At 46.0% G+C, this 13,160-nt stretch overlaps 1 protein-coding gene and 1 long non-coding RNA gene across 4 annotated transcripts in view; one reads left to right on the top strand and one right to left on the bottom strand.

Annotated features, from left to right (window-relative positions):
* Nucleotides 1–13,160, bottom strand: part of ESPL1 (extra spindle pole bodies like 1, separase) — a 43,014-nt gene that overhangs the window by 22,228 nt on the left and 7,626 nt on the right. For all 3 annotated transcript variants that reach the window (XM_083728805.1, XM_083728807.1, XM_083728806.1), the window contains exons 6-12: nucleotides 11,837–11,973; nucleotides 10,120–10,307; nucleotides 6,130–6,372; nucleotides 4,597–4,741; nucleotides 3,301–3,463; nucleotides 2,524–2,666; nucleotides 628–762 (exon numbers count right to left, since the gene is read on the bottom strand). In XM_083728805.1, coding sequence (XP_083584931.1) covers nucleotides 628–762; nucleotides 2,524–2,666; nucleotides 3,301–3,463; nucleotides 4,597–4,741; nucleotides 6,130–6,372; nucleotides 10,120–10,307; nucleotides 11,837–11,973 — 1,154 coding nt within the window. The remainder of the gene's footprint in view (nucleotides 1–627; nucleotides 763–2,523; nucleotides 2,667–3,300; nucleotides 3,464–4,596; nucleotides 4,742–6,129; nucleotides 6,373–10,119; nucleotides 10,308–11,836; nucleotides 11,974–13,160) is intronic.
* LOC310839988 lies at nucleotides 6,201–9,657 on the top strand. Its single transcript, XR_014561727.1, has 2 exons — nucleotides 6,201–6,290; nucleotides 9,443–9,657. It is a non-coding gene; the product is annotated as an uncharacterized lncRNA (long non-coding RNA).

The following is a 13,160-nucleotide window of genomic DNA, read 5'->3' as shown; positions in this document are numbered from 1 at the left end:
TTGGCTCCCGAACGCCGTAAACCCAGAAGTGAGTATTCTGGTTTGGGAACCTTTTTCGGAAGCCGAACATCCAACACAGCTTCTGATTAAGTGCAGGAAGCTCATGCAGCCAACCAGCAGCTGCGTCTTGGTTTTTTAACTGTTTCGGGAGTCGAACGGACTACCGGAATGGATTAAATTCAAGAACCAAGGTATAAATGTATTGAGGAAGCATATTCAACTCTCACATTTCCCAGATTGACAGCCAGTAGGGCCTTGGGCTGTAAAAAGCTCCATTCTCATTGGTAGAGCAACTTTAAAGCCCCAAGTTGAACACCCAACATCACTAGTTAGAGAGTTTTAGGTGGGAGGGCTGGGAGAAAGACCTCCAACAGCTGCTGCCAACTGTGCTGGGGTAGATGGAACAGAAAGTCTCCTAGCAATAAGGTGACCATTTTTTAAAAGGGTATTTGTAACAGTGATACGTATGTAGGGCATGAAACCTAGCAAGCTGCCTTAGGCAGAATCAGATCTGTGGTCCAGTACTGTCCACACTGACTGGCAAAGGTTCTCCAGGATTTCAGAGAGGGATCTTTCCAGGAGGTGCCAGGGACTTTTGCCATTCACAGGACTACTCTTCATGCTCACCTCCGCGTAACTGGGACATTCCAGATGGAGAAGTAGCTTGGAAATTTGGCACAAGGCATTGGTCCTCCCCACAGAGTCTTCAAGTGCCCCGGAGAGAGCTGTGATGAGGAAATAACTCTCTATGGCCTGTAATGGCTGCATAATAAAAAAGGAAATAAATCTATTTAAATATGTGCAGGGTGGTGGGGAGCCAATCCAGTACAGTCGGGGATGGTCAGTTTTGCTATTCAAGGGAACTCTGTGCTCCCGAGGACCCGAGCTCTGTAATAAAAGTTGCCATGACCTAACAGGAAAGCCTTCCTGGGTGCAGAGGAGATCTGCTCAGATGGCATTCAGATACAAAATCTGATTCTAATCAATTAACTCTTCCTTCCCGGTCAAGGGGCAGAGTAGCATTACTCCATGACTTTTTCCAGAATGTGGAAAGCAGTCAAGTTCATAGAATAACACATCTGGAGACTTGTTACAACTACTTTCCTTTAGAAAATAAAATTGAGCAAAAGGCCGCACCTTTAACACTTTCATCAAATGTTTATAGGTCCATATACAGCCAGACATTGCTGCCAGCTCTGGTCCACTCACCGTGGCAGAACTGGCCATTTGGGTGGAACCGCCCTTTTCAGTTCGAGGGAAACATTATTATTTTATTCCTTGCATTTATATACAGTGGTACCTCGGATTACAGATGCTTCAGGCTACAGACGCTTCAGGCTACAGACCCTGCTAACCCAGAAATAGTACCTCGGGTTAAAAACTTTGCTTCAGGATGAGAACAGAAATCGTGCTCCGGTGGCAAGGCAGCCGCATGAGGCTCCATTAGCTAAAGTGGTACCTCAGGTTAAGAACAGTTTCAGGTTAAGAACGGACCTCCGGAATGAATTAAGTTCTTAACCCAAGGTACCACTGTACACCATTCTTTTCCTCCTAGGAGCTCAAGGTGACATACATGGCTCTGCCCTCCCAATTTTATCCTTATAGCATCCCTGTGAGGTAGGTTAGGCTGAGAGATGGCGACTGACCCATAGTCACCAGCTGAGCTTCATGACCGAGTGAGGATTTGAACATTTGTCTCCCAGGTCCTTCGCTGACTCTCTACCCCCACTGGCTCCCACATTCCCTCACAGGCAACCTTCCAGTGGTCACTTCCCATAGGCCTCTTGATCAGCCTCTGTGAGGACTAGACGGGCCACTGGTGTGATCCAGCAGGACTCTTCTTAGGTTCACCAAGAAGCACTAAATATAGCAAGCTCGTCGTAAGAGCTTGCGAGCCACTCTTAGTTTTTCGTGCTGTCTCTGCTCCCAGTTCTCGAATCAGAAAGCAAGGCACCTCAGACTGGCAGGGGCAGGGAGGGAGGAGGGGCATAATGGGACTCCTACAGGGGGTGGGAGGTGCTGTTCTCATGCTGCTGCCCCAAGGCTTTTCACAATCAGCCTAAAAGAGCGACAATACAGTGCTTGCAATGAGAGCAGTGAATTGGGGGGGGGGGGAGAGGGAGAGGGTCTTTCAGGAAGCTTAAAGAGAACAAAACTCCAGTTATAGTGGTGCCTCGCAAGACGAAAAGAATCCGTTGCGCGAGTCTCTTTGTCTTGCGGTTTTTTCGTCTTGCGAAGCAAGCCCATTAGCGGATTAGCGCTATTTAGCGGGCTTAGCGGATCAGCTGTTAAGCGGCTTAGCGGCTTGGGAAAAGGGGGGGGGAGGAAAAAACCCCCGCAGGAACTCGCAAGACATTTTCGTCTTGCAAAGCAAGCCCATAGGAAATTCGTTTTGCGAAGCACCTCCAAAACGGAAAACCCTTTCATCTAGCGGGTTTTCCGTCTTGCGAGGCATTCGTCTTGCGGGGCACCCCAGTTATATACAGTAGACTTCTTGCCCAAGCAAAGTGCTTGGCTCATTACCTTTCCCATCATTCTGTACAAAGCTGCCATGATGTGTAAGGATGCTGCTGTCTGTTCAACGTTACGTACAGCTGGGACCCTGCCCTTGCAGGAGAGGAGCTGCTTCCACAAGGCAAGGGCATCGTCCAAACACTTTGATTGCACTGAAAAAGAGAGTTTGTGTGTTGGGTGGGGTCAAGAGACTGCAGAGCCAATCACCACCTCATGGGGAGAGTCAAAACACAGTTCTTCGTGCAGTAACTAGAAACTCAAGCAAATCTCAAATCAAGGCATCTCCTCTGCCCACCTGGAGCTGCTACACCGTTGGGGTTAATAATCAAGGGTCACATTTCACATGTCCCTTTCTGAGCAATGAAAATTTAAGGTTGCTTTTTGATGGGTCAGAAATATGGTACCTTTTATAATCCAGTTGGAAATCAACAAACTAGCAAAGTTTGGTTAAAGAACACCCACGATCTTATTTTCTCCATTTTCTACCTGATTATCAGCTGATAAATTCACTAGCATGATCAGGCAATACCGCTTACAGAATTGCACCCACCTGTCAATCACATCACATGGCAGCACTTAAGCTAACAGTTCTTAGCACCTAATGCTTGTATCAGATCTTCGCACCCAACATCATATGACATCAGGTGACTGGCAGGTGGGCATGGTTTGCCTGAAATGGTGTTGTAGGCCAAATTTAGCAGCCCGGCAGGATGAAAGTTCCCTACAACTGCTTCAAATGTATGTGTGTGTCTCGCCCCACCCTCCGCGCCCAACCAAGTTCCTTACCAGAATCCACAGACAGGTTAAATGCAATGCCAAGATACAGGAACTTGTCATCCTGGGATTTGTTCTCATAGTTAAGATCATTGGTCTCAAAGCCTTCAAGATCTTGTATGCCTTTCTGGCCCCTGGCATGGGCACTCCTGGTCCTCTGCTCTTGCCTGATGCTCTGCATTTGAAAAAGCAACCTGGATAAAGCTTGGTATGGAAGTGAGAGGACATACTGTCTGTTCCTCAGCGGCATAAAATCTTCATCCCTTGTGGAGCAGCTCAGGGCATAACAAACAAAGCCACTACAGTGGTTTCACTGAGCCCAAACCTCATGATGCATCACAATAATTGACACATCACACGATGCATCACAATTCTTCACTAAAGGTTACTTCAGTTTACAACAACCTACATGCCACTGTAAAAATCCTATCCTACTATACATTACAATTGTAGTGCAGGATACCCTGGAGATGCTGAAAAGCTTACAGCAAAAAAGCAGGGAGTTCCTAAGCCAAAATATGTTCAGTTCCCAACATCTCCACTTAAATAAGCATTGGTTTGTTATGGATGTTTTGCCTGCTACAAAGTCAAATACACTTTAACTAGGATTGTATGCAGCAACACAATAGCAGAAAGAATGCAAAATCAAATACAATTTTGTTTTCCTTGACCTTCATCTGAGATTTTAAGAAGATGGGGGAGGTTTCTAGACCTTTTGATTAAAGAAAGTAAGCAATGGGGAAATGCCTGATGAGATCTGAGAAGCGAGAGGGGTGGGCTTTTTAAAGTTTCTAGTTGTCAGGGATGAGGCTTCAGTGCTTGGAAATAAGGTAAACAGCATACAGTGGTGCCTCGCAAGACGAAATTAATCCGTTCCGTGAGGCTCTTCGTATAGCGGTTTTTTCGTCTTGCGAAGCAAGCCCATTGACAGCTTAGCGGATTAGCGCTACAGCTGTCAAGCGGCTTCCAGCAATCAGCTGATAAGCGGCTTAGCGGCTTAAGGGCGAAAAAAGCGAAAACAACCCGCGGGGGGATGCAAGATTTTTTCCGTCTTGCGAAGCAAGCCCATAGGGAAATTCGTTTTGCGAAGCGCCTCCAAAACGGAAAACCCTTTCGTCTAGCGGGTTTTTCGTCTTGCGAGGCGTTCGTCTTGCGGGGCACCACTGTATATACTTCTGCAGCAAGGTTAGTAGAAATAATCTGCATGATTTTATACAGATTGTAGCATTTAACTTCTAAAACACAAAATATAAGCAGCTCTGAATTTAGTCGGCAGAGCTCTGTGCTGCTTTGCTTACTGCCACATACCTCGTGCATTTTGTCCTCAATTGTGCAGATGTAAAGCCAGAGTAAGGCTTGGGCCTTATCGTCCTGGAGCTGCTCCTCATTCTGGGGCGTCTTTGGCACAGAATCCAACAGCCACAGGGCTTCATGAACAGAGTCCAGGGCAGAGCTACAGAGGAGGAGACAGCGTTTAGCCAATGGTGTCTCCCATTCATCAACCATGGAGGCATCTTAGCACACAAATTATTAAATTTAGATCCCACTCTTCCCCCCAAAGGGGCCTGGGGCAGCAAGCTAGAAGGGCTAAACTTTCTTAAAAACAATTCCAATACAGATGCAGACTGGGAAAGAGTTCAACTTAAAAGGAGGAAGGGCTTCAGAGTGCGCTAAAAAAACATCAGAGATGGTGCCTGTCTGATATTCAAGGGAAAGGAATTCCAAAGGGCAGGTGCCACAACACTAAAGTTCTGATTTCCACAGTGTATGGAATGGGCCTCATAATAAGATGGTACCTGCCAGAGGCCCTCACATGCAAAGAGCAGCGATCAATTGGGAATATAAGGGGTGAGACAATATTTCTGGTTTTTTGGTTCCAAGCTGTAGAAGGTTTCATACAAAAGAAACAGCACCTTGAACTTAACCTGGTGTCTAATTGACAGCCAGTAGGGTGGAGGAACCTGTGGCTTCCAGATACTGTTAGACTCCAATTCCCATCAGCCCCAGCCAGCCTGGACAATAGTTGGGGCTGATGGGGGCTGAAGTCGAGTAATGTTGTGGGGAGGGGAATCACAGGTTTCCCCATCCCTGCTCAGACCCATGAGAGTGATGAGGTGTGCGTGTTGAATTGTAGCTATGGGATCAGAGGGCAGAGAACTGCTGCTGAGAAAGGAAATTGAGAAGCAGGGGGTTGGACTCTGCACCATTTGTTATGTGACATGCTTGTATTTATGACTTGTATTTATGACTTGTGAACAGTAGAATGAAGAACATTGAGAATTATAAACACAAGGTCTCCTAGGTTGGGCACATTCATGAGAAGCTACTCTTTTTTGCTTTGCAAAATAAAAGCAAAAATAAGTCAGCAATATTAAAAGGATGGAGAGAAACCTTAGCAAAGGCCAAGGCAGAATGCCCTGATAAGAGTGCTGCAAAAAAGTAAATTATATCCTTAGAACATAGATGCCTCTCTGGCATAAGGTTTCTTAATTTGCACATCTTGACTTCAAAGTTCTTTCTTCGAGTTGTGGCGGAACCCCAGCACTTTTCAGCAAAGGGTGGGGATGGAGGGTTAGAGATTAGCTGCCCCTGACTTAGAGGAAGGATGAGAAATTGGACAGAGAAAAGGAAAATAAGAGTTTATAGGAAGCAGGTGGTAGGGCCTGGGCAGGACCAATAGCCACAATACAAGGAACAACTTCCCCCTTCCATTTCTAAGGTCAAATCTTCCGCACAGAAGAATCTTATCCATCGCCACTTTCTTCTCCAAGGGGCACACACCTCAGCTAGGACCCCGATGACCGATCACAATAGAAGCTCCAGAGAACACTGGCCACTCACCATTCTGTCTGTTCACTGTAGTCATGGTAACACAGAACCTGTGCCAGTTCCACCAGAATCACAGCCCGCTCGTGAACCCAGCCGCTGCCTTCTGAACATATGTCCAGCAGATCGCAGATCACGTTGAAGCGCTCCTGGCCAGTGTCTACCCGCACAGTCTTGTAAGCCTTCAGCTCCTCCAACAATACTTTCATGAGGACCTCCGTATCCAAGCTGTACCCCTCCAGGCCCTCCTTTAGAGTCCTGTGATGAACATGCAGGCAAAACAAGGAGGAAAAATTACAACAGACCTAAAGTAGGGCAACTCCAGATTACACGGTTACAATAACACAGTGTGCCTTTCATTCTCATCTTGCCAGACGTCTCCAGGGCCAACTGCACCATCACGCAGAGTGATCTGGCTGCCTCAGGCAGCAGAAATGGTGCTGAGGTGTTTGTTCCCAGAGGTCTGCCCCGCATTTCCTAAGCTAGCCTGTTGCCCTCAGGCTGCCCCATCACCTGTGTGTTCCCCCCACCACAGAAGTACATTAATTAATCTGTTTATTTCAGCATATTAGCATTAAGCATTTAGCAGTAAGCAACCAAACCAGGAGACGTGGGTGGCACTGTGGGTTAAACCACAGAGGCTAGGACTTGCCGATCAGAAGGTTGGCGGTTCAAATCCCTGCCATGGGGTGAGCTCCAGTTGCTCGGTCCCTGCTCCTGCCAACCTAGCAGTTCGAAAGCACGGCGAAGTGCAAGTAGATAAATAGGTACCGCTCCGGCGGGAAGGTAAATGGTGTTTCTGTGCGCTGCTCTGGTTCGCCAGAAGCGGCTTAGTCCTGCTGGCCACATGACCCGGAAGCTGTACGCCGGCTCCCTCGGCCAATAAAGCGAGATGAGCGCTGCAACCCCAGAGTTGGTCACAACTGGACCTACTAGTCAAGGGTCCCTTTACCTTTTAACCAAACCACATAGAAAATGAATTTTATCTATCCTATGTAAATTGTGTGTTCTCAGCAGGTGTGGAGTTGCTAGAGCCAGTCTGATGGCCACAGGTCCAAGTTCCCTTGGAGAGCAGCTCAAATGATGCTGCTGCAGTGGTATAGGCTCTATGTTGTCTGCCTTGTGTGCTATTAAAACTTTTCAGAGTAGGTGTACTGCTGCCAGAATGAAGCTCTTTGTTTAAAGAAAATTTAAATTTTAAAATAAAGACAAAATACAAACATTGAACCTATTGATACAAAAGGGAGTGGGGAGAAAAATTAGAATGGTTAAGAGGGGCAGAAAAGGGAAAATAATAGCCTACATTAATTTGTGCAGTGCATCTTTTATCATCACAATCCCCAAGGCATGGAGAAATCACTTTATCCTAATCTTCTAAAATATATCACTCCTCAAACTTCACTGGAACATTGAAAGTAAATGTTCTGTCTCTGTTGTATTGATGGAAGGTAAAGGTAAAGGTACCCCTGCCCGTTTACGGGCCAGTCGTGTCCGACTCTAGGGTTGTGCGCCCATCTCACTTAAGAGGCCGGGGGCCAGCGCTGTCCGGAGACACTTCCGGGTCACATGGCCAGTGTGACGAAGCTGCTCTGGCGAGCCAGCACCAGGGCAGCACACGGAAACACCGTTTACCTTCCCGCTATAAAGCGGTACCTATTTATCTACTTGCACTTAGGGGTGCTTTTGAACTGCTAGGTGGACAGGAGCTGGGACCGAAAGACGGGAGCTCACCCGCCGCAGGGATTCGAACCGCCGACCATGCGATCGGCAAGCCCTAGGCGCTGAGGTTTTACCCACAGCGCCACCCGCGTCCCATTGTTGTATTGATGTACAGTATATCAAAAGTTTAGAGCAAATAGTACAAAAATGAACCAATTTATATTCCTCCCTAGTCACTTTTATTTGGTGTGTGGTAAACACCAGTGTTTATGCCTATTGCCAGGACAGTCTGGCTCTATGCATGGAATAGGGAGATATCACGTTGTCTTTAATGCATCAAAATGTATTGGTTTGGCCCTGGACACAACTGGGATCTCACAAGCAGCAAAGAAACAGTATTGGGCATCCTGTTGTTTGTCGCAGCATCATCCAGCTGGGACCTGTTCCCTATGAACTTACCCAATTGCGGACCTGTTCCCTATGAACTTACCCAATTGATTTTAAGCTGGTGGCAAAGCTGTACATAAAAGACCAGCCTCAAGACGCTAGCAAAGTTGGGAAGTTGGTTAACTTGTCTGTATTGAAGTGAAAACCCTATTTACAAGCACCTCCAAATATGTGGTCTGCATGCAATATTAAGTGGGATTGTGACTACATCTGTGACACCACACATCATAATGCGCGAGAACCCAGTGTTGGGACCCCATATATAGGCCCAACATTTTGCACCAATTTTGAGTGGCAATTACTGCACAGGTTAGGCCTATACATGTTGGATTCTGCTGCTGCCACCCACATGAAGTTTTGCGTGGAACTCTGCGGCAGTGACGTTCCTTCTGCTACCAATAGGAGTCCTTACATTTGGAGGTTTCCATGAACAGCATGACAGGTTTGGTGGATTCTGTTATATACCCCGTGGAATATTTTATGGAAACCCCACAAAGGTCAGAAAACAGCAGACTGAGCATTCCCACTTTATCTGATGTCAGTAACAAAGAATTCTTTTGTTTGTCCTATAGCAGAGATTATAGGAATTTCTATTATAGGAAATGATATATTTTAGAGAAATATGATATTCAAGGCAGTAGATATAAGGATTTGAAACATCACAGAAGGAAGGATGGGAAGTCAAAATGCTACGGGAATACTGTATGGAAACTGAATTGAAATGTTTATAAACTGTATAAAAATCAATTATTATAACAAAAAAAAAAAAAAGGAATTGCATGCGCCGTTGTTTTTCTGGGTCTATTTTGGATTGCAAGTGCCTTCACATACAGCCCTGTCATAGCTGTTTTGGCAAGCACCATGTGCTTAGATGATTACAGTGGTACCTCGGGTTACAGACGCTTCAGGTTACAGACTCCGCTAACCCAGAAATAGTACCTCGGGTTAAGAACTTTGCTTCAGGATGAGAACAGAATCAGGCTCCGTCGGTGCAGCAGCAGCAGGAGGCCCCATTAGCTAAAGTGGTGCTTCAGGTTAAGAACAGTTACAGGTTAAGAACGGACCTCCAGAATGAATTAAGTTCTTAACCCGAGGTACCACTGTATATACATTTAATATACACAGATTTTATTGCTTAATAGAGTCTTGACTGTTGCTTAAGGGAAGACCTAAGTAAGTGTCAATGGGTATACCAGCCTCATTTCCTATGTTCTTTCTTTAGTGCTAGGATGTGACATGAGGTAAAACTCTCCAATTCCTTCAGAACCAGCGGTGTCCCTTTTCCCGGCAAAGATATAAGCTGGAACATCTTTATGTATGTGAGGGGTGGCGGGGAAGATCCATGCCACAAAGAGCAGGAATTGTACTCCTCTTTTAGTAGTCTTATCTGCTGTGATTATCTTCAGAAGCACGAATAAAACAGAAATCAGGTTTTAACCTGATGTATGTAAGTCAACGGACCGCGGGTGGCGCTGTGGATTAAACCATTCGAAAGCACGTCAAGTGCAAGTAGATAAATAGGTACCGCTCCAGAGGGAAGGTAAACGGCGTTTCCATGCGCTGCTCTGGTTCGCCAGAAGCAGCTTAGTCATGCTGGCCACATGACCCGGAAGCTGTATGCCAGCTTCCTCGGCCAGTAAAGCGAGATTAGCGACGCAACCCCAGAGATGGTCACGACTGGACCTAATGGTCAGGGGTCCCTTTACTTTTACCTATGTAAGTCAACTTGAGCACTGTTTCAACAGTGGAAGGACAGGATGCATATTTCCCAAAAGCTACGCATATGCAGCAAGACAAATACAAAAGTTTCCCCCCAAACTGCCAGTTTCAAGTTCTGACAGGGCAAACCTCAATCCCCCATTTTAAGAGTAATACCCAATCTCTCGGTTCCATTCTTACTTCAGTCTCAGGTCATCAGATTTGCTGGCATCAATTTTGACTTTGACCCAGGCGGAGATTGGCTCTGCCATCTGTTCTGTTATCCTGCTGCCCTGAACAGCCAGCCAGAGTACCACAGCCTGGAGAGCCTCCTCTAACAAGCCCAGTTTCCTGTAATTCTCCACTTGAAGCTTAAAGCAATTGTGTAGCTGTGAAGAGAAAGAAAAGCATTCAAGTGGCATGCAGTGGAGACTCGTCTTCCTTCCTGAAGAGAAAGAAGTAAAGCCTTTCTAGTTCAGGTTCTCAATAGCTGGAGCAGTGTTGCCCAAACTTGGGTCTCCAGCTGTTTTCGGACTACAATTCCTATCATCCCTGACCACTGGTCTTGCTAGGGATGATGGGAGTTGTAGTCCAAAAACAGCTGGAGACCCAAGTTTGGGAAACACTAAGCTACAGCAAGAACTGCTCAAGCCTATGCCTTAAAACTGTCCAACTATGCCAACTAGCTTGATAATGTCTTTTAACTGACCAACTCCCCAGGTGTCATGCTAAGACCTTTTTCTGCCCATCCAGTTGCCCAAAAATCCCGGTAACTGATTAAAGGTTACTGCACTTCTATTTGGGCTCTTCTGTCAAAAGCTCCTGGCTTTATTCATGGGTTATACGTGGCGATGAAGCCTCCTGCGGTGACTGCTTGAACTGCCCTGATGTTACAGATTGTCTGCTCTCAAACTCCTGGATGCCGTTGCTATAAAATCCAAGATGTGACTTGGGAGGGTGGGGGAGAGAGAGGGAGGGGCAAAAGCCTACAGAAGGTGCAGGCAGGGGTGTAAGACAACAGTAGGCCCAAGACAAAAGGGTTGGAACATCACACGGTCCACAGAGAAGAGCTGAAAAACAGGGGAGGCAAGGAGGAGGGCTGCAATTAAACATACTGGTTTTGAGTCAGCCAGCCAAATCATTAGTTGCAGGCCTCTGAGTACCACTTTAATCCTAGCACCTATGAACAGGTTGGACAATATGATGCCCTCCATATACCATTGGACTCCAACTTCCATCAGCCCCAGCTGGCACAGCCTGGAATGGTGGGAATTGCACTACACAAAGTTTGGAGGATGCCATGTTGGCTACCTGAGTTAAGTCAAAGCAACAACCCTACACATTTTATAAATAAGCTCCTTTGAACTCAGATGACCTAGCTTTCCAAAGTACTGTATTTTTCGCGCTATAAGACGCACCAGACCACAAGACGCACCTAGTTTTTGGAGGATGAAAACAAGAAAATATATATATATATATTCTGAATCTCAGAAGCCAGAACAGCAAGAGGGATCGCTGTGCAGTGAAAGCAGCAATCCCTCTTGCTGTTCTGGCTTCTGGGATAGCTGCGCAGCCTGAATTCGCTCCATAAGACACACACATTTCCCCTTTTTAGGAGGGAAAAAGTGAGTCTTATAGAGCAAAAAATACAGTAATTAAACACAGAGTTAAACTTTAAGAGTGATTTGTCCAAGAACTTCCATCCCTCAATCCTGGGGATCTGAACCCAGGGCCAAGCTCATTATTATTCCCACCACACTATGCTAAATTAAACTCAGTACTTCTTCAAACAAAATGAGAGTCTGTCCAAAGCTCAGGGAAAACAGCAACCTGCAGATGCACGTTCTGTAGTTCATGGAATTTCACCCGTGTCTCCTCCATGCCAGCTTAGCACACTACAAGCAACACTTTTCGTTACCTTTTCTGTAGGCAAATCTGAGCAACTGACAATCTCCTCCTTCGCCAAGCGTCTGCAGAAAAGCTCCACGAAAGAGTTAGACTCCGCATACATCTTATGACAGTAGAAGTTATATGCCAGCCGTGATATACAATATGCTGTTAGAAGAAGAAAACCGATCTTAAAAGCCACCTTCAATGGGTATTAAAACCTACTCATGTCAGAAATCTACAAAACCGATTACTGATTCATCTCATGAAGGAGAAATCCAATTGACCCAACTGATCCTGTATGGTCCAGGATACTTCCACTAGGAAGCTCCTTATAACAGTATTGTTTACACTGACTGGCAGCAGCTGTCTAGGATTTTCAGATTAGAGTCTCTCCCAGCCCTACCTAGAGATGCCGAGGATTGAGACTGGAATGCTTTACCCCTGAGGTACAGCTCTTCCCATTAGTCCAAAACTTGCCCATTCAAACTGCTATGTACTGAGTTGAATAGGATCCAAAATGCAGCAGTCTGATTGGTCCTAGAACAATAGGATCCAGAATGCAGCAGTCTGATTGGTCCTAGAACAATAGGATTCAGAATGCAGCAGTCTGATTGGTCCTAGAACAATGCAGCAGTATGATTGGTCCGAAGAAGCCACCCAATCCAGCTCCAGGTGGAAGTGAATCCACAACCTGATTGGCTTAAAGGAGAATCCCGGAATTAGCCAATCACGTGGGGCCCATTGTGTAAATAATGTATATAAAGCAGACATTCCGGGGGAACTTCCATTCCTCCTCACCACTATGAGCTGAATAAAGAGCATGAAATCCACTCTCGACTCCGAGTATATTTCACAAACTTTGTTCTGAAAAGGTAATGAGCTTAAAGAAGCCATAGTTGTTTACCATCATGATTTCGGGTTGCTGATAAAATTTTAACTAGCACAATATTTTCAATTAAGCCAAGGGCAGAAGGACCATTATAGACAAAACTCTGCACAAAAGCAAGACGCAGGTGAAGGTCTCGTCTTAAACAAGCTCTTTCTCAGAGTCAGTAGCAACAGCAATTTGGTTTTTCCCTTTACACACCTTCAGCGGCTCATTACCCCTCTGTTAATCAGGATTGCGCACAACTCAGATGCTGAGATAATTCTAGCAGAACCTCTGGCGGGGGCTGTGGAGCCGCTTGCTTGTGTCTCAGGAGAAAGAACCAAGAGAAAGGACCCTTGGGATACATGGGGCCCTCAGTTACCAATCCCAATCCCATCTAGTTATCTCCCGCTTGGACTACTGCAATGCGCTCTACGTGGGGCTACCTTTGAAGGTGACCCGGAAACTACAATTAATCCAGAAT

Source organism: Podarcis gaigeae, assembly GCF_964106915.1.
Source record: "Podarcis gaigeae genome assembly, chromosome: 2".
NCBI lineage: Eukaryota > Metazoa > Chordata > Lepidosauria > Squamata > Lacertidae > Podarcis > Podarcis gaigeae.
The sequence above is the reverse complement of the archived record's forward strand: the minus strand, read 5'-3'. Positions and strand labels throughout refer to the sequence as shown.